General features: G+C 54.9%; 3 protein-coding genes across 10 annotated transcripts; 2 read left to right on the top strand and 1 right to left on the bottom strand.

The window, feature by feature from the left end:
* Positions 1–860: 860 nt before the first annotated feature.
* Positions 861–15,378, top strand: VARS (valyl-tRNA synthetase). Of its 6 annotated transcripts, none has more exons than XM_029944266.1 (30): positions 861–1,737; positions 2,808–2,942; positions 3,039–3,177; positions 3,412–3,536; positions 3,625–3,709; positions 3,930–4,030; positions 4,176–4,303; positions 8,408–8,572; positions 8,800–8,881; positions 9,386–9,505; positions 9,594–9,702; positions 9,794–9,888; positions 10,159–10,249; positions 10,488–10,612; positions 10,698–10,801; positions 10,887–11,045; positions 11,177–11,312; positions 11,396–11,501; positions 11,592–11,662; positions 11,755–11,880; positions 12,220–12,324; positions 12,407–12,475; positions 12,562–12,640; positions 12,761–12,888; positions 13,227–13,382; positions 13,557–13,763; positions 13,839–13,950; positions 14,079–14,404; positions 14,641–14,804; positions 15,231–15,320. In XM_029944266.1, the coding sequence occupies exons 1-29, from the start codon at positions 1,351–1,353 to the stop codon at positions 14,791–14,793; spliced, it is 3,924 nt and encodes a 1,307-aa protein (XP_029800126.1). In that variant the 5' UTR covers positions 861–1,350; the 3' UTR covers positions 14,794–14,804; positions 15,231–15,320. The 6 variants fall into 6 exon arrangements, with proteins under 6 accessions (XP_029800126.1, XP_029800127.1, XP_029800125.1 ...); XM_029944267.1 differs by having other exon boundaries at positions 3,622–3,709; positions 11,177–11,267; XM_029944265.1 differs by having other exon boundaries at positions 3,622–3,709.
* Positions 15,379–15,953: 575 nt separating this feature from the next.
* On the top strand, positions 15,954–24,352 carry VWA7 (von Willebrand factor A domain containing 7). 2 transcript variants are annotated; one of them, XM_029944557.1, is made up of 16 exons: positions 15,954–16,359; positions 16,702–16,983; positions 17,626–17,722; positions 18,243–18,353; positions 18,802–18,997; positions 19,115–19,284; positions 20,343–20,455; positions 20,689–20,805; positions 21,267–21,452; positions 21,944–22,076; positions 22,190–22,342; positions 22,455–22,547; positions 22,882–23,183; positions 23,289–23,428; positions 23,623–23,797; positions 23,887–24,352. In XM_029944557.1, exons 1-16 carry the CDS (start codon positions 16,123–16,125, stop codon positions 24,049–24,051), a joined length of 2,670 nt encoding a protein of 889 aa, XP_029800417.1. In that variant the 5' UTR covers positions 15,954–16,122; the 3' UTR covers positions 24,052–24,352. The 2 variants fall into 2 exon arrangements, 1 of the variants encoding a protein (XP_029800417.1); XR_003910733.1 differs by lacking the exon at positions 23,887–24,352 and having other exon boundaries at positions 23,294–23,428; positions 23,623–23,708.
* A 287-nt stretch (positions 24,353–24,639) lies between these two features.
* SAPCD1 (suppressor APC domain containing 1) lies at positions 24,640–26,592 on the bottom strand. Of its 2 annotated transcripts, none has more exons than XM_029944578.1 (5): positions 26,323–26,592; positions 25,941–26,081; positions 25,355–25,450; positions 25,155–25,244; positions 24,640–25,038 (listed from the first exon to the last, which is right to left on the bottom strand). In XM_029944578.1, the coding sequence occupies exons 1-5, from the start codon at positions 26,434–26,436 to the stop codon at positions 24,961–24,963; spliced, it is 519 nt and encodes a 172-aa protein (XP_029800438.1). In that variant the 5' UTR covers positions 26,437–26,592; the 3' UTR covers positions 24,640–24,960. The 2 variants fall into 2 exon arrangements, with proteins under 2 accessions (XP_029800438.1, XP_029800437.1); XM_029944577.1 differs by having other exon boundaries at positions 24,640–25,041; positions 26,323–26,589.
* Between the last annotated feature and the right edge of the window lie 16 nt (positions 26,593–26,608).

The following is a 26,608-nucleotide window of genomic DNA, read 5'->3' as shown; positions in this document are numbered from 1 at the left end:
TCTGGTTCTGTGTGTGTTTGGGGAAGGAGCCTGGAGTGTGGGAACAAAGTGTGGAATTCATCCAAGCCCTGCTACTCTCATTACCCCAGCCAAGAATCCAACCCAGCTTCCCAGCACTGTCTGCCACTGTTCTTGGGATAGCTCACCTGGTTACACCATGTTTCTTGAACATGCACCTACCTGCCTAGGTGGCCTGCCTACCATGGTCTTCTGCTTATACCCACCATGAGTACTTGCTGCTCTTCCATCTCTGTCCTTCTTTTAACCTGACAGTTAATGTTACCAGACAGAAACATGCATTTGATGCTGCTGGGTTGCCTCCTCGACCCAGCCAAATTGCTACACGCTTCCTGAATATCTATAGCGGTTTAATACAAAGAAGTGACATAATTTTTATTGTGGAGAGTTATAACTGGGAATTAACCGAATTCTTAACTGGTTCATTCAGCGAATAGGAGTTTTCTAAACAGATGAGTTCTCATCACTAGGGGACCTTACGGGCTATCCAGCTTGACTCCCTCTTCTAAGTGAAGGGAATGAGACTCCGAAAAGAGGCATGGCGGCCCTCTAGTCCCGGCCGGCCCGTTCCCGGACTGTCCGCTGGGCCCCGCCCTCTGCAGGCTGGCCTGAGGACCCGTGCGGGGTGCCCGCGGTGCCGCCTGACCGGAGCGCGGTCCCGGGGGGGGGGGGGTGTCCTCCGCTCCCGCGTTCGCGCCCCGTGCGGGGTACCTCGTGAGCGCGGCTGGCGGCGGGCGGCGTGGCCCCGGGCCAGTGTCGGGCAGGGCAGCATCCGCACACACAGGCGGAGCAGGGCCGCCCGCGCCAGGACCGCGCGCCCGGAAACGCTCGTTGTCACAAAGGGGGGGGGTAGAACACGTGGGCACACACGGCCCGGCAGCGGTCGCTGGGAGCTGGGGTCGCCCGGAGAACCGCCCACGGTCCCCGCCCGTCCGACTCCTCGGCCCCGGCCGTCAGGCCGGTTCACCTTCGGCCGGCGCCGGGCCGTGAGGTGGCTCTCCGGCTGGGTCTGATCACCTCCCAACAGTACGTACCTGCGGCCCGAGCCCACGTCCTACCGGACGCCTAGGGGCTACCCCGAGCTTCCTGCAGTCCCTGAGTACCCGCGATCCTGGGGGTTTCCCACTGGCACTGCCACTCCGAGAGCCCGGCCCCTGGCTTTTAAGGCCCGATCAGACCTCCAGCTCTGGGGGTCTCAGGCGACTGCGATACAGGAGTCCCCACGAGGGTACCCTCTCTTCTTCAGTAGGACGCTACGGGGTCCCTCAGTCTTCCCCTGTCTTTCCTTCTCCTTAGGTTTATATCCACCTCGTTCGAACCCCCTGCATAACCATGTCCATCCTGTATGTCTCCCCTCATCCCGATGCCTTCCCCAGCCTCCGTGCCCTTATAGCTGCGCGTTATGGGGAGGCTGGGGAGGGACCGGGCTGGGGAGGAGCCCACCCCCGCATCTGTCTCCAGCCACCCCCTACCAGCAGGACTCCCTTTCCCCCACCCCGCCTGCCCGCCCTGGAGCAGGGGCCCGGCGGGCTCTGGGTGTGGGGGGCCACCGCTGTGGCCCAGCTGCTGTGGCCAGCAGGCCTAGGAGGCCCTGGCGGTAGCCGGGCCGCCGTCCTGGTCCAACAGTGGGTCAGTTACGCCGACACGGAGCTAATACCAGCTGCCTGTGGAGCAACGCTGCCGGCCTTGGGACTCCGAAGCTCTGCCCAGGACCCCCAGGTGATTGGGGAGAAGGGAGAGGGAGAAGGGGAAATTTAGAAGAAAGAAGATTGAAATGGGTATTGAAGATGCATGTCAGATGTGGAGAAACACCAATCATATCCCAAATTGCCACCTGGTATGATAACCTTGGACAGGTTTCTTAAACTCTGAAGCCTTGGTCTTCCTATTGATGAAAAGGGAAGTTTTCACGTGGAGGAACTCATTGAGAAGATCAAAAGAAGTGTGCAGAGCACAACCTGGTGCCAGGTGTTTTAAAGTTTGGGATTAGAAGCTTGAGGAGTCTGAGGCTGATGAAGGTCGAGGTTACTGTGAAGTATAGGAGAAGACTGGGTCAAGGAGAGATGAGAGGCGAGTGGGCTGGGAGAGGTAGCCACTACTGGGAGGACATAAGGGAGAAGGGAAATGAGGAAGGGCAGGAAGAGAGAGGAGAGAGACCTGTACCAGATTGTGCTAGGAGTCCTTCAAAGTGACCACTTCCCTGCAGAGTTTTGAGCACATGGTGGATACTTAGTATTTCTTGAATGAATGAATGAATGAAATGAATAGATGTCTTAGACCCTGACTTGCTTCCTTGTATCCTGCTTATTCAGTCTAAAATAGAGGTCCCCTCTCTGAAATTCCTTGTCCCCACCTCAGCTTGATTTATGTTTCTTTAGAGCACTTAGGAAGAAAAATAGGGTAATGTGTTACATATTTGCATGTTTATTGTGTGTCTCCCCCACTAGAGGGTAAACTCTACCGGTCAGGGTCTATTTTCCTCTCCTCATTCCTTAGAGAAGTGTCTGGCCTGTAGTAGCTACTTAATCAGTTCTTCTTGAAGCGATTACTGTGTTGCTTCATGTAATCGTTACATTAACTTCTGTGCTTAATATATTGCATCTGACACATAGTAAGTGTTCAGCAGGAATTTATTGAACAAATGGGAATATTTTTTATGACCATATGACCTTAGAGGTGGTGATTTGTGGAGTAGACGGGGGCCACCTGGATTGGGTGGGGGGAAAGGGGTGGTGGGTTTGGGGTGGACCAAGCCTCATTGTATACATACCTCTTCCCTTTCCTGCTAGGCTGCCCTGGCAGCCCTGGGGAGGGCTCTGAGCCCCTTGGAAGAGTGGCTTCGGCTGCACACCTACCTGGCTGGGGAGGCCCCCACTCTGGCTGACCTGGCGGCTGTCACAGCCTTGCTGCTGCCTTTCCGTTATGTAAGTCACCGGGAGCCTAGAGAAGAATGAGGGAAGCTCCCCTCAGACCTTACTATGGGGTGACTAAGGATATTTAGTTTCTTTTCGCCATCCCAGGTCCTGGACCCCTCTGCGCGCCGGATCTGGGGTAATGTGACTCGCTGGTTTATCACCTGTGTCCAGCAGCCAGAATTCCGGGCAGTGCTGGGAGAGGTGGTTCTGCACTCAGGGAGCAGACCGCTCTCCCAACAGCCAGGTGAGGAGGGTGGGGAGTAAAATGGGAGGGGTTCCTCTGAGCCTTCCATGTAGCTCACTTTCTTTTTTTTCTTATGAATGGCAGGATCACTGGGGGAGGGGCCTGAGGAAGGGTGAGGTAGGAGACCAGCATGAGGAGCACTGGGGCAGCTGGAATAGCCCATCTGAAACATAGTAGCAATGTTCACGGACCATCCCTAGTGGGCCAAGTTGGCATTTCTGTGCCTCTGCCTAGGCCCTGAGGTCCCTGCACCCCCAAAGACGGCTACACAACTCAAGAAAGAGGCAAAGAAACGGGAGAAGCTAGAGAAATTCCAACAGAAGCAGAAGAGCCAACAGCAGCAGCCACCCTCAGGGGAGGTGAGAAGCTAAGGGTAGGACTGGAAGAAAGCTGGTAGCATGTGTGGGTAGCTGATATCTGTGCCTGTATCTCTTCCCTCCCAAGCAGAAGAAACCAAAACCAGAGAAGAGGGGGAAAAGGGATCCCGGGGTCGTTACCTACGACCTCTCAACCCCATCTGGGGAAAAGAAAGGTACTAGAAGGGGGAAGGGACCCCCACCCTTCACCTCCACCCTCTTCAGCTGCTGCTGCTTGGTGTTACCCTTTCCTGCTCTGCCATTGCTCCCACCGCTTGGCTTGTGACGATTTGCACAGCCCCCCTCCCCAGTACCTGTCCTGTGATGTGAGCACCAGACCCCATTGGTCCAGCTGCTCCCAGCCTCAGGCACTGACTGTCCCCTTCTCTCCCCCAGATGTCAGCGGCACCATGCCTGACTCCTACAGCCCTCAGTACGTGGAAGCTGCCTGGTATCCTTGGTGGGAGCAGCAGGGCTTCTTCAAGCCAGAGTATGGGGTGAGTGGGCTCTACTGCCCAGGCCTGGAGGAGATGTGGGAGGGGGCAGTAGGGCCAGAGGACAGACACATCACCTGGGAGGGGGCCGGGAGAGGTGACAGTGACGGGAGGCCTTAGCACGTGCCCGTCCTTCCTCCCCCATCAGCGTGCCAGCGTGTCAGCACCAAATCCCCGGGGAATCTTCATGATGTGCATCCCACCCCCTAATGTGACAGGCTCCCTGCACCTGGGCCACGCACTCACCAATGCCATCCAGGACTCCCTGACCCGATGGTGAGCTTCTGTCCTCCCCTTCAGCGGGTTCCCTCTGCCTTCTCCGGCTTCGCGCTCCTGTCCTCCCTTCTCTTCCCTGACAGGCCATATCGGCCTTTCCTTCTTCCATATCGGCCCTCACCTGTGCCCCCTGGTGGTGGCACACTTTTCTCAATAGATATTCCCATCATCCTCAGCGTCCTCCTCTAGTCGAGCAACCAACACCCCTCATTCACAGACACGCTTCTCTCCCTGCTCTTGTGACGAAAAGTACCATTATTTTGAATTAAGCAAGAAAATATATTTTCATGATAACTTTAACGCTTCAAGTCTCTCTGATTGCATCCCTCTATTCCCTCCCCAAATTTAGACATTACTACTACTTTGATGTGTATCATTCCAGATCTTTCCTATCTGTTTACTTACAAATATGCATACCCATAGAAATGTATATTTTCCTTTTGGATGGGTTTTTCTTTTTCTGTTCTTTAACATAAAGGGCTCACCCCAAACATGTTATGCTATGATATATATTTTTTTTACACTTAGCAGTTTATTTTGGAGATCTTTCCTTGTCCATATACATAGACTGACTTCATTCTCTTTCATTGTTCATAGCATTCTATAATGTGGCTGTGCCATAATAGTCACTTTTTAAAAAAAAATGTTATTTTCGAGCGAATGCACAAGAGGGAGAGAGGAGCAGAGGAGGAAAGAGAGAGTATCTTAAGCAGGCTCTTAGGAGTTAGTCGCTCAACTGACTGAGCCACCTAGGTGCCCCCGAATCACTTTTTTATTAATGGTTGTTTCTGATTTTTGTGTCTTGAAAACTTTCTGGAATGCTCATTCCTGTATACGCTTTCTCAAGTGCAAGTGGAAGGATTCTCTGGTGTACTATCAGGAAGTAAAACTGCTAGGTTGGAGGGACATGCTTATATAAAGTTGTCTCCAAAACAGCTTCAGTGATTTATACCTCTGTGAACTGCCCGGGAAGGTATTCATTTCCCCGTTCCCTGTGTGACCCTGGACATACCAGTGTTTGCTGGCCAGTCGGATGGGCAGAAAAATGGTACCTGTGTTTGTGATTGCTGAGGCTGTGGCTGGCTGTTCACGTTTGGCCAGTCAGGTTTCCTTTCAGGTGAAATTTCTTGTACCCATCTTTTATCCATTTTTCTTTGTTTCTTTCTTTTTTAATTGGCGTGTTGGAAGATTCTTTAATATTCTTTTTTTTATATAATGTTTTTTATTTATTTTTGATACAGAGAGAGACAGAGCATGAAAGGGAGAGGGTCGGAGAGAGAGGGAGATACAGAATCGGAAGCAGGCTCCAGGCTCTGAGCTAGCTGTCAGCACAGAGCCCTATGCGGGGCTCGAACCCACGAACGTGAGATCTGACCTGAGCCGAAGCCGGAGGCTTAACCGACTGAGCCACCCAGGCGCCCCAAGATTCTTTAATATTCTGATATTAATTTTTTTGTTCTGTATGTTTTTTCCTGTACTAGTACTTGCGCCTTCCTAATTTTTACTAGTTTACTATTTTAATTTAATAATTACACAGTATAATACTTCAGATGACAAGTTCCTTTAAAAATATATTTAATTCAATTCATTTATTTACTTTTAGAGAGCTAAGCGGGGAAGAGGGGCAGAGGGAGACAGACAGAGAGACAGAGAGAATCTTAAGCAGGCTCCACACTCAGCATAGAGCCCAAAGCAGGGCTCTATCCCACAGCCCTGGAATCATGACCTGAGCTGAAATCAAGAGTCAAATGCTCAACTGACTGAGCCACCCAGGTGCCCCTAGAAAAGTATTTTAAAACAGCTTTTTATCTTTGGAAGCCAGGGTTTATTGGTTATATTTTAAGTTCTGAGAAATTTTTCTGGAGTCTTATATACTAAGTCAGTTTGGTTGAAAGTAGTTATCAGACATCACCATGGGCCAGCTGTGCTCTGGGCACTGGGAATACAATGTCAGATGTAGAATTTTGCAAGGAACTGAAAGCTGAAAAAGCAGAGTTGTGTTAAATACATGTAACATACTATGGTCAACTTACTAACACGAGAAAAGAATGAACACTTCTTAGAAAACTTTGAAGGTGCGGCACCTGGGTGGATCCAGCCCTGAATCAGGCTCTGTGCTTACAGGGCAAGGGCAGAGCCTGCTTGGAATTCTCTCTCTCTGCTTCTCCACTTTCATTCTCTCTCTCTATCACAAAACAAATAAAGTTTTAAAAAGAAGACGCAAATGACATTAAAAAAAAAAGAAAACTCTTAAGATAGTGGCGCCTTTTTTCTAATGAACATGGTCTAAATAAAATGTTAGAAACTCTCATTTATTTAAGTGGAATAGATTTCTATCAACATTTTAGGATCAAAAATAACATGTGAAACACAGCCTTAACTATTTTCATCAATAACACGTTATACATAAAAGTGGATTGTATATCTATATTTTTTCTTTTTCTCCCCAGCCGAGAATAGAGTACATTCATGCAAAAACCTATGACATTTAACTGAATTTTTTGTCACTCTATACAAACCCTGACATATGTTTTTAGTAAAGTATTCTTTATCTTTTCATTCATTATGCTTTACTTCCTTAGTAATACCTAATAAACACTAGATTTCTTAAAACCTGTTTGTATCCAGTACATGTTTAAGCCGCACTTCTGTGGATCCGTTCTCTGCAGCAGAGTGGAGTCACTTCAGTCCCTGTCCTCAATGACCCAAGGAGATCCAAATATAGTGGGGTATAGATGAATGAATATTATTAATGAATTAATGAGTGATTAATGAATACAATTAAAAGTTTGATGAGTCTTTGAAAATGATGTATAGATACAGGTTTTCTATTTTGACTAATTTTTATATTTGTATTTTATTTATTCTATTTTGTTTTATTTTATTATTTTGTTTTTATTTTTTTTTTTATTATTTTTAAGTAGGCTTCAGGCCCAACACAGGGCTTGAATCTGAGATCAAGAGTCAAAAGCAGAATGGGCAGAGCCTCCCAGGTGCCTCTGTTTGTATAATAAATTCTTCTCCCCGCTTTAAGGTGCCTAGGTCAAAAGGTCATTGGAATTTAATGGCTTTATGTGTCACATCAGCAGAGCTTCAGCATAAGCTGCACGAACTTGAATCAGAGCGTAGCAGATGCAGTCCTGAGATTTTACTCAATTTCTCTAATTCATCTCCTGATGAATAACTCATTACTAGCTTCTAGTCCTTTCCCCCCAAATGGCCTATTGCTTGCTCTTTAACTTTACTTAAGGGTTTTATTCTGAGGTTTTTTACATTTTGATATAGTTGATTTTTCAGTGTTCTTCAGTTTTATCTTTGCATCTTATTAACGAAGCCATCTCCTACCTCAGAGTCACACTTTCATCTGTGTCTTGGTCTTTTTTAGTTTTAAAAAGTATGTTTTTTTCCTAATGCTTTTCTGATGTTCATGAATCTGATTAGAATGTATCTTTTAGATACATATATCTATTAGAATTAGTTAGCTGTCCTAAACAGATTTATTCAGTAGCTTGTCCTTTCCCTACTGATAAGAAATGAGCCTTTTGAGAAATACTGAATTTGCTCGGATCTGTTTCTAGACATGTTTTGTACCCTTCATCTGTAACTTTGTTCCAATGTAGTAACTTACTGTTTAATAATTATAACTTTCTCATATGTTTTGCTTTCTAGTTGGGTGAGAGTGTCTTTGTTCTTTTAGCAGATTGTTTTGGCTGTCCTTGCACATCGCTCCCTGACAAGAACATTTTAAAAAATGTTTTTTTAATGTTTATTTTTGAATGGCAGAAAGAGACAGAGCATGAGCAGGGGAGGGGCAGAGAGAGGGGGAGACACAGAATCTGAAGCAGGCTCCAGGCTCTGAGCTGTCAGCACAGAGCCCAACACATGGGTTCGTGGGCTCAAACCCACGAACCGTGAGATCATGACCTGAGCAGAAGGCGGACGCCTAACTGACTGAGCCACTCAGGTGCCCCTCCCTGACTGTAACTTTAGAATAGGGCCCCTTTCTTTCCTGAGTCCATCGATTCCTTGCCCAGGAGCCCCTTCTTCCTTTGATGCCAGGTGCAGTGGCCCACTCGCCTCGGGTCCTCTGTGTTCTTCCCGTAGGCACCGCATGCGAGGGGAGACCACCCTGTGGAACCCTGGCTGTGACCACGCAGGCATTGCCACCCAGGTGGTTGTGGAAAAGAAACTCTGGCGCGAGCGGGGGCTGAGCCGGCATCAGCTGGGCCGAGAGGCTTTCTTACAGGAGGTCTGGAAGTGGAAAGAGGAGTGAGTATGCAGCCACCCTCCACTCTTGTCCCTTGTCCAGGTAAAATCTCTGTAGCCTCCGGCCATGGCTGCGGAGCCAGACCCTCATGAGGCTGAGGGTCAGTGGGCTCTGGGGCCCAGGTCACTTTCATAGGGATGAGTGATCCTCATACTGTCCCATCAGCCACTCAGTGTCTCCCTCTAGCCCAGGCCTGAGTGCTGATCCTGACCTATCTGTCCACTTCCAGGAAGGGTGACCGGATTTACCACCAGCTAAAGAAGCTTGGCAGCTCCTTGGACTGGAATCGAGCCTGTTTCACCATGGACCCTGTGAGTAGGAGGGGTCTCGGGCCTGGGGCAGGAGGGGGAAGCTCCCCAGAGCAAGTGACCCACAAAGGAGAGCACTCCTCCCCTAGGAGGGGAGCCCACTGCTCATAGGAAACTGCTAAGGGCTCAGCTGCAAGTACCGCTTCTTGCCCCTTGTCAGGGCCCTTTGTCACCCACTCTGGGAGCTCACATTCTTCCAGGTGGCACTTGATGGGGCCTCACTCTCCTGTGGAGCATGAACTCCCAGGATTCTCTTTGCCAGCACCTGTCCCTAGCTGAGTGGCTTCCCTGTCATCTCCAGTTTCCAGGCTGGTTGCCTGCCTTTGTGTTCCCATAGTCCTCTCTCCTCTTCAAGAAAAGTACTTTTCCCCTCCAGCCCTTAAAAGGGTCTGTGTACTGGACGGCGGAACTCTAGACAGCCCAGGTCTCACCAGATCCCACTACTTTGGCAAGTCAGCCTGGGTCCCTCGGCACCTGGGCCCATGTGTAACAACTCCTGCTCCCTAGAAACTCTCAGCAGCTGTGACAGAGGCCTTTGTCCGGCTCCACGAGGAAGGAGTCATCTACCGCAGTACCCGCCTGGTCAACTGGTCCTGCACCCTCAACTCCGCCATCTCTGACATCGAGGTGTGTCCCCACCCCCACCCCAGGCCCTCTCCATCTCCACCTCCCTGCCCCAGCTCCTCCGCCACTTCTCTTAATACCCATCTCACAGGTGGATAAGAAGGAGCTGACAGGTCGCACTCTGCTCTCCGTGCCCGGCTACAAGGAGAAGGTGGAGTTTGGGGTCCTTGTCTCCTTTGCCTACAAGGTCCAAGGCTCAGGTAGGAGCCGGGGCACCAGGGTCCCGGGCTAGGTGGGGAAGGGGGTGAGAAGGGGCCAGAGCTGAGACCACAGAGCCTTGTGTCACCCCAGACAGTGATGAGGAGGTGGTAGTGGCGACAACTCGGATTGAAACAATGCTGGGAGACGTGGCCGTAGCTGTTCACCCCGAAGACCCAAGATACCAGGTGTGGTAGGCGTGCTGCCCGCAGCTGGGGAGGAGTGCTGGCCAGAGGGGGCTCCTACACTGTGAATGAGGGTGGGATGGGCTCAGCCTCTTGGCCGAGAGAAAATTGCGTCAGAAACTCATCTTCAGCTCCTTTTGGCCCCCAGTGTTGGGACAATCAGGGACCTGGGTAGGAGGAATTGGGTCTAGCCCTTTTTGAGTGTTTTTTTCATCTTTGAAACGATTTATTGTTTGCTTTTGTCTTGGATTTTTGATGTCTTCCTCTGTCCAGCACCTGAAGGGGAGGAGCGTGATTCACCCGTTCTCGTCTCAGAGCCTCCCCATCGTCTTTGACGATTTTGTGGACATGGAATTTGGCACAGGTGAGCTGGCGGCTGTCCTCTGGAGAGAGATGGAGGCGCCCTCTGGCCATTCATGTTCCCCTCGAAGGAAAAGAACAAGCTTTTCCTGAACCAGCAGGACTTGGGCTGGGTTTCAGGGGACTATACTAGAGAGGTGGGAGACAAGGGTGTTCTGGGAGCACATCTTTCAGCAAAAGAGGGTGTGTGTAGAGACTCCACTGAGTCCCTCGTGACCCTGGCACCCCCGTGGACACCCCAGGTGCGGTGAAGATCACCCCTGCACATGACCAGAACGACTATGAAGTTGGGCAGCGGCACGGGCTGGAGGCCATCAGCATCATGGACTCCCGCGGGGCCCTCATCAACGTGCCCCCACCTTTCCTGGTGAGACTGCCTGGGGTGTGGTGGCCGGATGGGGAGATGGTGGGGCAGCTGGGCACAGCCGTGACGGGGCCTGTCTTCCACCCAGGGCCTACCGAGGTTTGAGGCCAGGAAGGCGGTGCTGGTGGCACTGAAGGAGCGGGGACTGTTCCGAGGCATTGAGGACAACCCTATGGTGGTGCCGCTTTGCAAGTGAGGACGGAGGCCTGGGAAGCAGCAGGGTGGGGGGCTCTTCAGGGTGCGCACCACTTGATCTCCCACCCATGTGTACCCACAGCCGGTCCAAGGACGTGGTGGAGCCTCTCCTGCGGCCACAGTGGTACGTGCGCTGTGGGGAGATGGCCCAGGCCGCCAGTGCTGCTGTGACACGGGGTGACCTCCGCATCCTGCCTGAGGCCCATCAACGGACATGGCATGCCTGGATGGACAACATCCGGTGCGTCAGGGCCCTTGATGTGGGAGGGTGATTGGGTGAGAGGCTGAGCAGGGCACAGGCCGGGGCACCGTCGTCCGCTGCCTGATTCGTGTCCCTTACCCCCAACCCCCACCCACCACCACCATTTGCAGGGACTGGTGCATCTCCCGGCAGCTGTGGTGGGGCCATCGCGTCCCCGCCTACTTCATCACAGTCAGTGACCCAGCCGTGCCCCCAGGGGAGGTGAGAACTGCGCCAGAGCTGGACACTGGCACATCTCAGAGAACTGTGGGTTTGTGGGGGTCCTTGCTGGGGGGAGGGGTCAGGGCAAGGCTGAGGGACCCCCTTGGCACTCACCCTACCTTTGGCAGGACCCCAATGGGCGGTACTGGGTGAGTGGGCGCAGCGAGGCTGAGGCCCGGGAGAAGGCAGCCAAGGAATTTGGAGTCTCCCCTGACAAGATTAGTCTCCAGCAAGGCAAGTCAGGGCCTTGGAGGTGAAGGGCAGAGCTGGGGTTCTGATCCTCACCTCTGTCCCCTCTGATCTCTGACCTTTGGCCTCCCTCAGATGAGGATGTATTGGACACTTGGTTCTCCTCTGGCCTCTTCCCCTTCTCCATCCTGGGCTGGCCGAACCAGGTATGGTCCTAGAGAACCGGGGGGCGGGGGGGGGGGGGCGGAGTCTTAGAGGTGGGTGCTTGGCCTCTCATCATGCCCCGCTCTGCCCCCAGTCAGAAGATCTGAATGTGTTCTACCCGGGGACGCTGCTGGAGACGGGCCATGACATCCTCTTCTTCTGGGTGGCCAGGATGGTCATGCTTGGCCTGAAGCTCACTGGCAAGCTGCCCTTCCGAGAGGTGATAAGACTGGCGAGACCCTTCCCACAGTCCTTACCCTCACCTGCCCCCTATGCCACAGCTCAGGCTCAGCACGCACGGGGACACAGGACATGGCCTGCGGACAGCTGTGGGTGGGCCTCGTCAGGGACTGAAAGCCAGCTGGGTGGGGTTCCACTCACTGATTCTGTGCCCTGGCTTCCCAGAGGAGGGAGCACCTCTAATTCCCATGAAGGTGCCTACTACACTGGCAGGGGTCTGAGGTTCAGAATGGGGCAGACCAGGTACAGGGCCGCGGCAGGCATGGGATGCGGGTGAGGAGACACATCGTCATGGGCCTTCCCCGCCCTTGTTCGCCAGGTCTACCTCCACGCCATCGTGCGAGATGCCCACGGCCGAAAGATGAGCAAGTCTCTAGGCAACGTCATTGACCCCCTGGACGTCATCCATGGAGTCTCCCTGCAGGTGGGGCTGCGCCCTGGGCCAGGGCGGGAAGGGCTCTGGGGCTGTGGCTGCAGCCCCCTGACGGCTCCCACCTCACCCTCAGGGCCTCCACGACCAGTTACTGAACAGCAACCTGGATCCCAGTGAGGTGGAGAAGGCTAAAGAAGGGCAGGTACCGAGGGTGGGCTCTGGGGCTAGAGTGTGGGCCGAGGTAGGTGAGGCTGCCTCAGGACACCCCCCACTGACTCCTCCCCACAGAAAGCAGACTTCCCGACGGGGATTCCCGAGTGTGGCACCGATGCCCTCCGGTTTGGACTGTGTGCCTACACATCCCAGGGTATGGTCTCAAAACCTCTCTGCTGAATCCCCCCTCTTTCCCTGAGCCCACCCTTCTCCTTCACCATGGGAGCGAGTTGGGAGGGAAAATAGTGAGGAGTCACACTTCACACCCACCCAGGTCGTGACATCAACCTGGATGTGAACCGGATATTGGGATACCGCCACTTCTGCAATAAGCTCTGGAACGCCACCAAGTTTGCCCTGCGTGGCCTTGGGAAGGGTTTTGTGCCGTCACCCACCTCTGAGGTGAGGGCCTGGTAGGTGGCAAGGTGGGTAGCACCCACACAGGCGGCCCGTCTACCGCTCAGTCATCAAGCGTGGTCTGTGCTATATCAGATTGTAGCCACTGAGTCAGGAGGCCCAGCCCCTGCCCCGGAGGAGCCTTCTTGTAACTGCGGGGGGAGCAGATGGATACAGGGAAAGGCTGAGGCATTGGGGTCCTTCAAGAAGGGGGAGGGCACATGGTGGTTGCTTCAGACCTATCGGACTCCTGGAATGCAGATCTGCCCATGGTTCCTGCCGCCCATGGGCTTCTGCCCCCCTCCCCCTGGTATCTCCTAGCTGATGTGTCCCTTCTTCCCAAGCCTGGAGGCCATGAGAGCCTGGTGGACCGCTGGATCCGCAGCCGGCTGACTGAGGCTGTGAGGCTTAGCAACCAAGGTTTTCAGGCCTATGATTTCCCAGCTGTCACCACTGCCCAGTACAGCTTCTGGCTCTATGAGCTCTGTGATGTCTACCTGGTGAGGAGGAGCTGAGTGGGGGGCGGGGGGCGACAGAGCTTTGGACCTCACTTTGCCAGTGGTTGGCTGTGAGACCCGAGCCAACCTGTCACCTTCCCGGTCCTCACAGTGAGGGCTGGAGGCTAGGCCCTTTCCATCCCTGAGCCTTGTGCTCTGTGCTTCTTGGCCCCCTAGGAGTGCCTGAAGCCCGTGCTGAATGGGGTGGACCAGGTGGTGGCCGAGTGTGCTCGCCAGACCCTCTACACCTGCCTGGACGTTGGCCTGCGGCTGCTCTCACCCTTCATGCCCTTCGTGACCGAGGAGCTGTTCCAAAGGCTGCCCCGGCGGACACTGCGGGCTCCGCCTAGCCTCTGTATTACCCCCTATCCGGAGCCCTCAGAGGTATGGGGTATAGCCCCGTGAGGGGGGCACTCTGGCCTGCCCCCCAGCCTCCCTCACCCCCTCTTCCACACACAGTGCTCCTGGAAGGACCCTGAGGCAGAAGCTGCCATGGAACTGGCCCTAAGCATCACACGAGCTGTGCGTTCCCTGCGTGCTGACTACAATCTCACCCGGATCCGGCCTGACTGTGAGCCCCACACCCCCACAGCCACCTTGTCCCGCCGGCCCCTCAGTTTACTCAGACCATTGTCCAGCGTGGTTGCCTCATCTCGTGTCTCTTTGGGGCCATGTCTCACCTTCCTCTCTCCCCCGCAGGTTTCCTGGAAGTGGCTGATGAGGCCACGGGCGCGCTGGCGTCGGCAGTGTCGGGCTATGTGCAGGCCCTGGCCAGCGCGGGTGTGGTGGCTGTGCTGGCCCTGGGGGCTCCGGTCCCACAGGGCTGTGCCGTGGCCCTGGCCTCTGACCGCTGCTCCGTCCACCTGCAGCTGCAGGGACTGGTGGACCCGGCCCGGGAGCTGGGCAAGCTGCAGGCTAAGCGTGGTGAGGCACAGCGGCAGGCACAGCGTCTGCGGGAGCGCCGTGCTGCCTCGAGCTACCCTACGAAGGTGCCCCTTGAAGTCCAGGAGGCAGACAAAGTCAAGGTGTGTGGTGTGGGTGGGCGTTCCTCCTTCACTGCCCACACCATCTGCTCCCTCCGTCATCGGGCCCAGCCCTGGGCAGCCATGGGGGAGCAGGCCGCCCGGGCCCCTTGCATAGTTGGGGCCCACATAATCCCTTTTCTTACATGAGGATCGGCTAGCAGCAGGGGCACAGCCCAGGGGCACACAAGCAGGGTGAAGACAGAGATAGACCTAGAACCGGGTATCCTGCTTCCCAGCCAGAGCCCTCGTGCCCCGCCCGGTGCCTGGAACATCCTGAGTGCCTGGTGCTGGTCTCGGGACCACTTGACACCAGGAAGCCCGGCGGGCTCACCGGGGATCTCTCCGCGGAGGAGCAGCGGAATGAACCACGTGGACGCAGAGAGAAATGAGTGGAAGCTGAGTTACGGAGCCTGGGCCACTGAGCAGGGTTCAGTCCATTCTCCCGGACACCGGCTCAGGGCAGGGGGTGTTGCCACTGGCATTTTACAAATGAAGGCCCACTGCCTGCCTAGGAGCCTGTGTCCCTAACCCCTGTGCGCTACCATCCAGCTGGGGGCTGGGCTGCTGGCTAGGGCACATGGGCTCTTTTGTTTTGGCAAAAGGCAAGACCCGAGAGGCCAGTGATGATGGAGGGGGAGGTGGGTGCTGATGGGGAGGTTGGCGAGAATTCGGAAGGAACAGGCCAACTGAGCTCGCACAGTCCCCAAACTACTCCCTGCCTTGGTCCTCCCCCATGTTTCCAACTCTGCCGTCGTGAGCATTTGGAGGTCTCTCTTGGGCCTGAGTCCTCACCACCCACCACCCCCTCTCACTGTTCCACCCCCAGCTTCAACAGACAGAAGCAGAGCTCAGGAAGGTGGACGAGGCCATTGCGCTATTTCAGAAGATGCTGTGACACACCCGACTCCAGCCCGCATAACCCCCAGCCATCCACCATGGGGGTGGCAGCAATAAAATATTTTGCCACAAAACCATCCCTTGTCTGTGTGTGGTGGGCTGGGGAGGGGCATTGAGGGCCTGGGTCTGGGAAGGTAGTTGGAAGGGTGGCAGGCTGAGCAAGAGGCGCCGGATGGGCAGAGAGGTGCGTCTGCCTGGGTCCGTCCCTGGCGCTGAGCCAGGCCTGAGTCATGTTGCTCACTCCTTCCTCCCAGCTCTTCTCCACTCACCTCTGCACTGCTGCTGAGGGAGCCCCACCCTAGTGCCTGCTGCCGCTTGTGGCGTTGGGCAGGCATGAATAGAGGGGCTAGGGGCTGCCTGTCCTGCCCCTACCCTGCCAGGGCCTCCCTCCCCCTCCGCTGCCGTCCTGCTGAGGTTAATTATAACTCTGACCTAAGTGCCCTGTGACACCACGCCCCAGCGGCCCTGCAGGAGACCCAGCAACCAGGTAGGAGAGAGGCCTAGAGAGGAGACTCATCAGATTTTCCATGCTTGGGTGTTTGGGAGGGGGTATCGGTCTGGGAGTGGGGAGGGGGGTACTGGGGCAGGAGCCTCTGTTTCTTCCTGCAGGTGTGGGTCCCTATCAGCCCATTAAGGCCCTCGTGTTGGGCAACTGAGGAGAGAGTGGGGAGGCCAGGTTGGGGCAGACCCAGGTGCTTCAGGCAAGGTGGAGGAAGGGCCCAAAGCAGGTGCCTGTGGAGACAAACAGCAAGGCCTGGCCTGGACTTGCTGCTGCCTCCTGCTCTGGAGAGCCTCCTGTCCCTCAGGTCCATGTCCCAGCCATGCTCCCCGCAGTCGTGCCCCTGGCCCACCCGAGTCCTTCACTGCTGCTGCTGCTGCTGCTGCTGCCGCCGCCCCCTGCATCCTCCTTCTTCCCCAACATCTGGAGCCTCCTGGCTGCTCCCGGCTCCGTCACCCACCAGGACCTGACTGAGGAGGCAGCCCTCAATGTCACCCTGCAGCTCTTTCTGGAGCAGCCACCCCTGGGGCAGCCCCCTCTTCGTCCTGAGGATTTCCTGGTGAGCATCCCCAGGCCCTGTCATGTCCCAGCTGGACTCCCCAGTTCCTGGGACTTCTACTCCTTCAGGGCTCTGCTTGCTAAGAGGAGGGACATCCTTCTCCTCTCTTCCTTGGCTCCCCACATCTACCCCCTGCAATAACAATACCCAAGAGTCCTGGTCCTAAAATCAGGAGGCCCCCCCCTCCAATGCTGCCCAGCCTTAGAAAGGTCCAGAATTGCCCTTCCTTCATAGGGCAAGACCTTCAATTCCCTACACACTCAACCTGAGTGCCAGTTGCTGAGGAAATGTGGGCAATGGTCCAATCCAAGGGGCTCCTGTCCCCTAACCCACTCTCTCCAGGGCCGCACCCTCCTTGCCGATGACCTCTTTGCTGCCTACTTTGGACCTGGGTCTTCTTCCCGGAGGTTCCGAGCAGCCTTAGGTGAGGTCTCCCGTGCCAACGCAGCCCAGGACTTCCTGCCAACATCCAGGAATGACCCTGACCTGCACTTTGATGCTGAGCGGCTGAGTCAGGGGCGCACATGCCTGGTGGAGGCTCTACGGGAGGTCCTGGTGGCCGCCCGAGCTCTCGACCACACCCTGGCCCGCCAGCGCCTCGGGGCTGCACTTCATGCTTTGCAGGTGAGAACAGCGTAAAATGGGCAGGGGGTTCTTCATCCCAGGTCTTCCCGTCCCCCAGATAAAGACTTCTTCCTGGTGCAGAGAGCAGGGGAGGGGCAGAGAGGGAGGGAGAGAGAGAATTCCAAGCAGGTGCCGCACTGTCAGCGCAGAGCTGGATGCAGGGCTTGATCTTACCAACCTCGAGATCGTGTCCTGAGCAGATATCAAATCTGATGCTTAAGTGACTGAGCCACCCAGGCGTCCCCTCATGGTGCCTTCTTAATCACACCTCCGCCTACTCAAGAAGGGAAGGGGCACTGCTTGCCAATGCCCTGAGACTGGTCCCTAGCTCCCCCTCCCCCAAACTGGCAGCCCTCCCTGTGGGAAGAGCCAGGAGGCCATTGTGGCTGGAGAAAAGCGAGGAGGCATGAGGTCAGGGGTGGGCCTTTTGTTGGACTCTGAGTGCGATGGGAGGAAACACCAGGAGACTCCCATCTGGGGAAAGCTCTGTCCTGGGCGATGGGCAGAGGGTGTGGAAGGCACTTGGGGTACCTGACAGTGGCGGCAGGGGTAGAAGGAGGCTTTCTGGAAGGGGGAATAAGCGCCAGAGATTGTGAGAATGGTCAGACAGAGCCTCATTCCCCCCGCCCCCTCTCCCCCCAGGATTTCTATAGTCACAGCAACTGGGTGGAACTGGGACAGCAGCAGCCACACCCTCACCTCCTCTGGCCTAGGCAGGAGCTCCGGAGCCTGGCACAAGGTACGGCCATGACCTCGGGGGATGGGGAAGCCCACTAAAGCCATGTCCTCTCAGCCTGCCCAGGCACTGCATCACATCCTCAGGTCACATAGGATGTGACATGGCTTCTTCTCTGGAATGACCAGCCAAAGGCCAGGTCAGTTAGATGGCTTCCCCAAGGTCACACAGGGGAGGACAGAGCCAGGACCAAGGTCTGCAGACCTCAGCTGAGTTCTCTTTCATGTGGCTTCCTTCCCCAACGTGGGATGGAGCATGTAGGGCTCTCCCTCGCAGTCCTGTCATCCTTCCCCCTGAGCTATGATGCGGCCTCCTGTCCATTACACGTTCACGTCCGTCCACAGCTCACACTTGCAGGTTTCCCAGCACAGTCCCGCTCTCAACTATTCAGTCTCATCACTAGGTGATCTAGGTTTTTGTTCAGAAAGCCTCGAAGTACCAGCTCACGGAAAAGCCAGTTTTTGGGGATAAATGTTAGCAGTGGCAGGATCTTGGGCTCTGGACCCCTGTCCTCTCTTCCCAGTGGGCGATCCTACCTGCTCTGATTGTGAGGAGCTGAGCTGCCCCGGGAATTTGCTGGGCTTTACACACCTCACCTCTGGCTACTTTGGAACTCATCCCTCCAAACCTGCAGGTACCAGGCAGAAGTAAGGGGAGAAAGTCACTTCCTTTCCCCTGACCCTCTCCCTAGGGATCTCAGAACTGTAGGCCCTTGTCCCATTTCCTATGGCATCACTTCCGGAAGAGAGAGGGGATGTTGAGGATGGGGTAGATGGATGGAGGCCCACTCAGGTGGCCATGATTATTCGATGAGGGAATAGCTTCTTACTTAACTGGTAAGACTTCTCCATTACCCAAGGGTAGCTTTTGGGGATGGACTGGAGGGATTAGGGGATCCGCCATGTACTGTGATGGCTGACCTCTCTAAGATTTTCTCCAGATGTACCCTCCACAAATGTCATCTTTCTTGTTGATCCTTTGCTGAAGAGTGAGAGGTCAGGCCAGGTCAAACCTGGGCCTCATTTTCTTAGGAGGCAGTGGGTTTTTTACCTCCACCCTCCAGATCTCTTTCCCCAAACCAGGGAAGTGTAGCCATGGGGGCCGTTTTGACCAGAGCAGCTCCCGGCCACCACGGGGAGGCATCAACAAGGATAGCACATCCCCCAGCTTCTCTCCCCACCACATGCTGCACCTCCAGGCAGCAAAACTGGCCCTTCTGGCCTCCATCCAGGCCTTCAGTCTCCTGCGAAACCGGCTGGGAGACAAGGCTTTCTCCAGGTGAGTGGCCTCGGGGAGATGTGCTCCTTAGTGGGCATGCGCTCCTGGGGGAGCTGAGTAAACAGGGGCTGGGGACAAATGTGCAGACTCCTCACCGCATCTCTGCCTGCTCCCCAGGCTGCTGGACATCAGCCCAGCCTCCAGCCTAAGCTTCGTCCTGGACACCACAGGCAGTATGGGTGAGGAGATCAATGCTGCGAAAATCCAGGCTCGCCACATTGTGGAACAGCGACGGGGCAGCCCCATGGAGCCTTCCCACTACATCCTGGTGCCTTTCCACGATCCAGGTAACTGTGGCGTGGCGAGGATAGCGGAAGGAAAGGAAGTCCAGGGCAAGGGGTAAATGCCACTGGTGGGGGAGTAGGCCTCATGGCCCCACTTCCTTAACAAAATGGTGACACTTCCTATGGTTGAGTCTTTACTAGAACCTCTGTGCACACAGCAAACAATCAGCCACTTCTGCTGTTTCCAAAATGGCGTCCCCTTCCATATGAGGTTACCCATGATCTGTGCTTAGGCAGAGGTCTCTGCTTTCTTAGGCTTTTGTGCTAATCAGTCAGTTCTCTCCATTTCCTGTAGACAGAGGTTGGAATGAGGATGGGCCCAGGCCTCTGTGAAGCCTGAGACAGCTAGTTATATTGTATTTCTTCCACGCTGAACTGGAAGTTAGACCATCTGACTTGGGTTGACCGTCACTGCACATCCTTAGGCTGGTCATTTAGCCTTTTTTTTGCCTCAATTCCATCATCCATAAAATGGGTTAGTACTCATCTTACCCTGTCTATCTTCTAGGGTTGAAATGATCATCAAATAAAAAATAGCTACAGGACTGCAAATTCCCTAAAGGCAGGAGTTGAGTCTGATTTACTTGCATAAATCTCATAGTAGCTGGAATTTAACAGGGGTTTATCACATACTTGATGAAGCATTTCGTTTGGTATTTATTATGTGTCAAAGCACTAGTCTAAGATTCGCAAAATTAACTCATTTAGCCCTCCTAATGACACTCTGAAGTAGGTACCACTATTTCCCCGGTTTTTCTGGTGAGGAACCTGAGGCCCCAGGTGTTTGTATACTTATGCACAAATCCAACAAAGGCCCTCTCAGGACCACAGGAAATGCTGCCATTTTGTTAAGGAAATGAGGTCCACTTTTCCCCCAAAGGTAACTAGCCCTTGCCCTGCCCTGCCCATATAAATATCAGGGCGTATTGTTATCTCAATACTTGTTCATCCCAGGATCACAGCAGGCCTCTTGACTGGGGGGTGGGAGGTGGCCCTGGGCAGGGATGAGGGGAGCCCTCTCCCTCTCCTAACTCAACTCAACCTCCTTTCTTCCTCCCCAGGGTTTGGCCCTGTCTTTACAACCAGTGATCCTGACAGCTTCTGGCAACAACTCAATGAGATCCACGCCTTGGGGGGTGGAGATGAGCCGGAGATGTGCCTGTCAGCCCTGGAGGTCTGCCCTCCCCCGCCCCCTCCCCTTCTCCCTTCCTTTCCAGTTCCCACCACCAGGGGGAACCAGAGCCTTCCTGGGACCTCCATCCTCCACCCCACCTTCAGAGCCTAGGTCCACAAGCTTCATTCACTCCAGGGTTCCAGGGCCATATTTCCTTCTATTCTACCCTCTCTTCCTCTACCCATTCCCCTGCTGCTGCCATTCTTAACGTGAGTGCTTTTCCTCTCTGCCAGCTGGCTCTGCTGCACACACCTCCACTCTCAGACATCTTTGTCTTCACTGATGCCTCTCCCAAGGATGCCTTTCTCACCAACCGGGTGGAGTCCCTGACTCAGGAGCGGCGCTGCAGAGTGAGCACAGCCGATGGGACATCCAGTGTTAGCCACCCTAGAGATGCGGGAAACCCTGTGACGACAATCTCATAACAAGGATCACACCACACTCTGGTGGTTGAACCATCCTTGGCATGGGGTGGGAGAAGCAGACAATGAGTGTAACATGTCCTGATCCCTTATATGATGCTGAACGAATATTTGAACTGGTCTCCAATAAACCATATGAAGAACTGGAAATCTAGTTGCCAGCAATCCACTGTGGATGACATATGGAGACAGTTACAAGGGAGTGGCAACTACTAACCGAAGGCCTGCGGGGTGTGTCATTGGGAGACCCTGCAGGAGCAGTCAGAGGGTAGACCCAGACCTTACTGCTCATCATCAGCTCCGCAGAACACTTGAGCACAAAACCTCCTCATTTACAATGGTAGACGGCACTTGGGGTATTCAGTACTGGCCTCTTTTTCTGGGTACAGGTAACATTCCTAGTGACTGAAGACCCATCGAGGGTTCAGGGCCGAGCTCGGCGTGAGGTCTTGTCCCCTCTGCGTTTTGAGCCCTATGAAGCAGTGGCCCTGGCCTCAGGAGGAGAGGTAATCTTCACCAAAGACCAGCATATTCAGGATGTGGCAGCCATTGTTGGGGACAGCATGGCTGACCTGGTGAGTGAGTATGAGGGCCAGAGGGACTGATGCTTTTGGCTCAGAATGGAGGGTACAGGCGACATGGCATTGCTCTTTCTCATCGGTTAACAGTTTAACACTGCTGTGTTGCCACTGTAATCAGAAGGGTGGGAAAGGAAGGTTCTCTCTCTCTGAGATCCATGGCTACCCAATTTCCACGTTGTTCCCTCCCTATTAGCACTGCCCCCTGTCTCCCAGTCTTGGCCTCCAGTAGTCTGTCCTCGGGGCCACTACAGGAAGTGCTGCCATCTTTTAAGGACGGACAAGAAGCAATCACCTCACCCCTAATTCCATGCCTGCACTTTGTCATTGACCATAACTTCATCCCTGGTCCTGTGCCCCTCTTTCACTGGTAACCCTTCTCTGTGTGTGACAGTTTCTTTCTGTCTCCGCCTTTCTCCTGTCTTTGTTTCTACTTCATTCAATGCCTCATCTCCTCCCCTATTTTTTGGCTCTGCCCATCCCTCTAGGTTACCCTTCCCCTGGAACCTCCTGTTGTGGTGTCTGGGAGGCCACTTGTGTTCAGTGTGGATGCGCTGCTCCGGAGAGTCACAGTCCGAGTCCATGGGGAGGTCAGCAGCTTCTGGATCAGGAACCCTGCAGGTACTTCCATGTGTGTGTCTCAAGGCAGAGGGGAGAAGAGAGACTGAAGGGTGACATCCTAAGGGACAGGAGCCATCTCATGTGCCAATCTCTTGCTCCCCCACTCCCACCAGGGGTCTCCCAGGGCCAGGAGGAAGGTGATGGACCTCTAGGTCACACTCGCTGCTTTGGGCAGTTCTGGATAGTTACCATGAATGACCCCCCACAGACAGGGGCCTGGGAGATCCTGGTCACAACCGAGGGCACGGCCCGGGTGAGAGTGCAAGGTAAAGAGGGAGATATTCCTGGAAGGGAAGGGACAGGAATGCTGCAGAGCTCAGAGAGCAGTACCAGTCACATTCATCTAGGAAGCTTTCTGATTGCCTTGGCCCTCCTCAGCCCAGACTTCCCTGGACTTCCTCTTCTACTTTGGGATCCCCATGGAGGATGGCCCCCACCCTGGCCTCTACCCCCTGACTCAGCCAGTTGCAGGTACATCTACCCCCACCCAACTTGTCCATTATATATATATTTTTTTTAATTGAGTTATAACTTACACATAATGAAGTGCACTAAACTGAAGTATACAGCTGGATGGATTTCATATAATGCACTCATGTAACCACCACTCCATTCAAGATTCAGAACATTTTTCAAAATCCCAGAATCTTTCCTGACCCTGCCCAACAACTGCCCTCAGAGGCAACCCCTTTTCTCCATTCATACTCCCCAGAGGTAACCCCTATTCCAAAAGCCGATCGTTCCTTTCTCCTGGTCTCGGAATCTCTTGTGGGCCATTGTTCTCCCCTCCTCTCTCCTGTCCCAGGCCTCCAGACCCAGCTGCTGGTAGAGGTGACAGGGCTGGGCTCCAGAAGCAGCCCTGGAGGTCCTCTGCCGAATTTCTCCCATGTCCTCCTACGAGGGGTCCCAGACGGTGCGGAGCTGGGCCGGGTGCCTTTGGAGCCCACGGGGCCGCAGGAGCGAGGTTTCCTCGCCGCCTCACTGCCGCCCGCGCTCCTGTCCTCCGCGGGACCTTTCTCTCTGGAATTGATTGGCCAGGACGGAGAGGGGCAAGGCTTGCACCGAGCTGCCCTGCAGCCCTGCACGGTGGTCCCTGTTCTTCTGGAGGTGAGTCACAAGAGGGAGGTGCAGGTAGGGGCTGGAGAGAGCTGCAGCGGCTTCTCCTCGTCTGACCGTTCCCCCCCCCCCCCCCCCCCCCCCCCCCCCCCCCAGCTCAGCAGCTCCCCGGGTTTCCTGGCCCCTGGCAGCAAGGCCCCGCTCAGCCTCCGCATCACCAGCTTCTCGGGCCCTCAGGATGTTGAGCTGAGGACATCTGTCAAGCCCAGCTTTGTTCTCACCTCCAATGTCTCCAGGTATAGCCCCTGAACCCGCCTGTTCGGTTCTGGCCCACCGTTCAGTTCCCCTGGCGTGGGAGCTGGTGCTTTAAGCCCCGTCCACAGCGGCGTCTTCCACTTGGCCCTCAGATTCTCCTCCCTCCCCTCTTGACCCTGGGCTCTTAGCTATTCAGAGCCTGGGCCTTCAGCGTCCTTCCATCTCCACTCGACAGGGTTCGCCTGGAACCAAATGAGTCCGCCTGGGGGTGCCTGTGGTTGGAGGTCCCAGACACAGCCACCCCAGATTCCGTGGTGGTGGTGACTGTGACTGCGACAGGTCGAGAAGCCAGCCCGGTGCCCCTGACCCATGCTTTCCTCCAGCTCCTGGTGCTGGCCCCCGCCCCTCAGGTGAGGCACCCCCACTTCCCATCGCTGGCTAAGCAGTGTAAGGGGAGGGCGGTGCAGACACCCTGACAGTCTCTCCCGCCTCTCCCCAGGACCCGCTGGCTGCCCCTGCCCACTCATCTGGCCCTATCCTCGCCTCCACTAACCCTGCCTCCACCTTGGTGACTCGGGGAAGGGCTGGGGGAGCGCTGGTGGGCAACCCCTGGTGGGGCACAGTTGGAGGGGTGCTGCTCCTGCTAGGCCTGGCCTCCTGGTGACACCAGAACCCCTAGAGGGATGTGTCTCCAGCGCAATTTTCAGTCTTGTCCCACTGCTGAGAAGGCAACTGGACCTTGGGACCCCACCTCTCCCAGCTGGGATGGAGATTTCCTTCTCAGACACATGTCCCTCTTTCTTTGTGAGATTGGGACAGAGGGCAATGGACTTTCCCACAGTGCACTTTTCCCTACCCTGCTGGGAACCGAAGCAAATATTCCTTTTTGGAGAAAATTGGCTATTTCTCTGTAGCAAAATCTCTCTTTGGTAAAAAATTTTTAATGTTTTTTATTTCTTTTTGAGAGACAGCAGGAGCAGGGGAGGGTCAGAGAGAGAGGGAGACACAGAATCGGAAGCAGGCTCCAGGCTCTGAGCTGTCAGCACAGAGCCTGACAACTGGGCTCCAACCCACGAACCGTGAGATCATGACCCGAGCCGAAGCCGGAAGCTGTACTGATTGAGCCACCCAGGCGGCCCGCAAAATCTCTTTATTCCACTACTTATACATGCTTTCCTAAGCTCAGGTAGAAGGAAAGGTCTGTGGGGGAGGAGACTAAGGTTGGGAGTGAGGTTCATTTATAGAATTGTTCTTATTTGAAATTCTGAAGAGACTCCTATTTTATTTTTGTATTTAAAGTTGAAAGACAATTTCAATGAACATGCCTTCTCTAGAGAGGGATTTCAAAGAAAGATCATTTATGCAGATCACTCAAGGGGAGTGAGGGCGTAAGACACCAAGCAGATGAAATGAAGTTTTCAGTTGTGGAGAAGAAACTCTACACCAAGATGTTTGGCCCTCAGTCGGCCCAGCACCTGGACAATTTTTCTGTTAAGTCAAGAGGCAGAATAAGGAGACTGGGGGCTCTGACCGGGCCTCCCCTGTCGCCAACTGAGGAAACTGAGAGGAGGCCTCACACTCGGGTTGGGCCCCTCCGCGCACTGGGGCAGCCGAGCTGAGCAGTCTCCCCTTTGGGCAGGACGCTTCCTTTCTGCTGGAGAAGAGGAGAGAACGGGGGGGGGGGGGGGGGGGGGGGGGGGTGGCATCTGTGCTCCTCCCTCCCCTGAGGGGCCAGGGCTTCCCCCTCCCCCCACTTCCCTCAGTTACCTGCTGTTGCCACACAGTCCGCTTCCTCTGCCTTCCCTTCCAGTCCTGGGTGGCACAGGAACTGGCCTGATTCAAGGGATGTGGGGAGAACTAGAAGGAAGGGGGAGGGATTTGCTTTTTTTCTGTTAAACCAGTGCTGACCCCAAGTCCCCTGTTTACTCCCACTTTCCAAGAGTATAAACTAAAAACAATAAACTCACCTTCTCCTGAATCAGATTCTGCAAACGGATGTTCATATTTTGAATCTGGGCTAACTGGGGGCCACCAGGCTCTGAGTGTAAATCTGTTAGAAAATTCTAAAGGAGGAGTTGGAGGCTGACAACCTGGTGAAACCCTGAGGTCCATCTGCTGCTCTTCTGTCACCACAGGCCGTCTCTCTTCTCCATCGGGATCCCCTCATCGCAGTACCCCCAAGGCAGGTGGAAAAATTCATACTCTCCACTCCCGGCTCTAACAGTCCAGTTCCTCCATCCCCCTCAGATAGCATAGGACCCCCTTCCCTGTTTTTTATGGCTCCCTGTCCAGTCCTGACCCATTGGAATAATCCAGGCCACTCCCCCATCTCAATGGAGTGTTCCAAATCAGGTCTCTCTGAATGGAATGCAGACCAGCCTCCTCCAATCCCAACAATGAACACCAACCAGCACATGGTGGCATCCAGCCATTACAATTCATGATCCCTGCCATTAACTCTTGCTTTTCCAGGGTGGTGCCAGGCTGTGTCCACATGCCCCCAGGCCCCCAGAGCCCCCCACCCCCGTCCCACACCACACAGAAGCCCCGTACCTCACCAAGAGCCCCCAGACGCAGCTGTTGTTGCTGTGCCTCCCTCAGACGGCCCTCAAACCAGGCCTGGCCGTGCTCCAGCAGCTCCAGCCCCTGCCACAGGGCGTCCTGCTCCCTCTCCAGAGCCTGCATCTTCTGCAGCTGGAAGGGCCAGAAGCAGAGGCCGACTTGCTCCAGAGCAGGGCTCTGAGTCACGGCCCTTTCTCTCAACCCTTGGTTGGGTTCACTGTCTGGTCACTGAGGGCGAGCCCATACTGACCATGGGCTGGAGGGCAAGGGGAGGCAGGGGAGGAGACTTACGGGTCCTTAAAATGGAATGGAAATGTAGGGGCAGACCCAGAAAGTCGGCTTCCCTGGGACCTCTTGCTGGACTAATACTCACCCAAAGGAAGAAGCTCTGGGCCCCTGGGTCTTGGCGGCTGGTCTCCAGTGGCAGCAGCAGAACTGTGTAGGGGGCCTGTACCAGGGGCAGCCCACCGGGCCCCAGGCTCCCCATGGCTCTGAGGTGGGAAGGGTGGAGCCACGCCCACCGCTGCTCAGGGTGGGTCCCTCCCCTTCCCCCTGCCTGGTGCCCGTCCCACCTTTTCTTTCAGCCTCTCAGAGCCCTTCCAGCAGTGCCTATCTGAGGCCCGGCTGTTCCTACGAAAGGGGAAAAGACCATCTCTGTT

This window comes from Suricata suricatta, chromosome 7 (genome assembly GCF_006229205.1).
Source record: "Suricata suricatta isolate VVHF042 chromosome 7, meerkat_22Aug2017_6uvM2_HiC, whole genome shotgun sequence".
Lineage (NCBI taxonomy): Eukaryota > Metazoa > Chordata > Mammalia > Carnivora > Herpestidae > Suricata > Suricata suricatta.
Note: the sequence above shows the minus strand (reverse complement) of the source record. Positions and strands in the feature narration are given on the sequence as shown.

Coding starts and splice junctions, on each gene's coding strand:
- SAPCD1 (XM_029944577.1), bottom strand. CDS start 26,436: ATGGGGAGCCTGGGGCCCGGTGGGCTGCCCCTGGTACAGGCCCCCTAC. Junction 26,082..26,322: donor CCCAGAGCTTCTTCCTTTGG/GTGAGTATTAGT, acceptor TGGCCCTTCCAG/CTGCAGAAGATGCAGGCTCT. Junction 25,042..25,154: donor GGACTGTGTGGCAACAGCAG/GTAACTGAGGGA, acceptor CCTCTTCTCCAG/CAGAAAGGAAGCGTCCTGCC.
- VWA7 (XM_029944557.1), top strand. CDS start 16,123: ATGCTCCCCGCAGTCGTGCCCCTGGCCCACCCGAGTCCTTCACTGCTG. Junction 16,984..17,625: donor CTGCACTTCATGCTTTGCAG/GTGAGAACAGCG, acceptor CTCTCCCCCCAG/GATTTCTATAGTCACAGCAA. Junction 23,184..23,288: donor TGGTCCCTGTTCTTCTGGAG/GTGAGTCACAAG, acceptor CCCCCCCCCCAG/CTCAGCAGCTCCCCGGGTTT.
- VARS (XM_029944265.1), top strand. CDS start 1,351: ATGTCCATCCTGTATGTCTCCCCTCATCCCGATGCCTTCCCCAGCCTC. Junction 4,031..4,175: donor TCTTCAAGCCAGAGTATGGG/GTGAGTGGGCTC, acceptor CTCCCCCATCAG/CGTGCCAGCGTGTCAGCACC. Junction 9,506..9,593: donor CCGCCATCTCTGACATCGAG/GTGTGTCCCCAC, acceptor CCCATCTCACAG/GTGGATAAGAAGGAGCTGAC.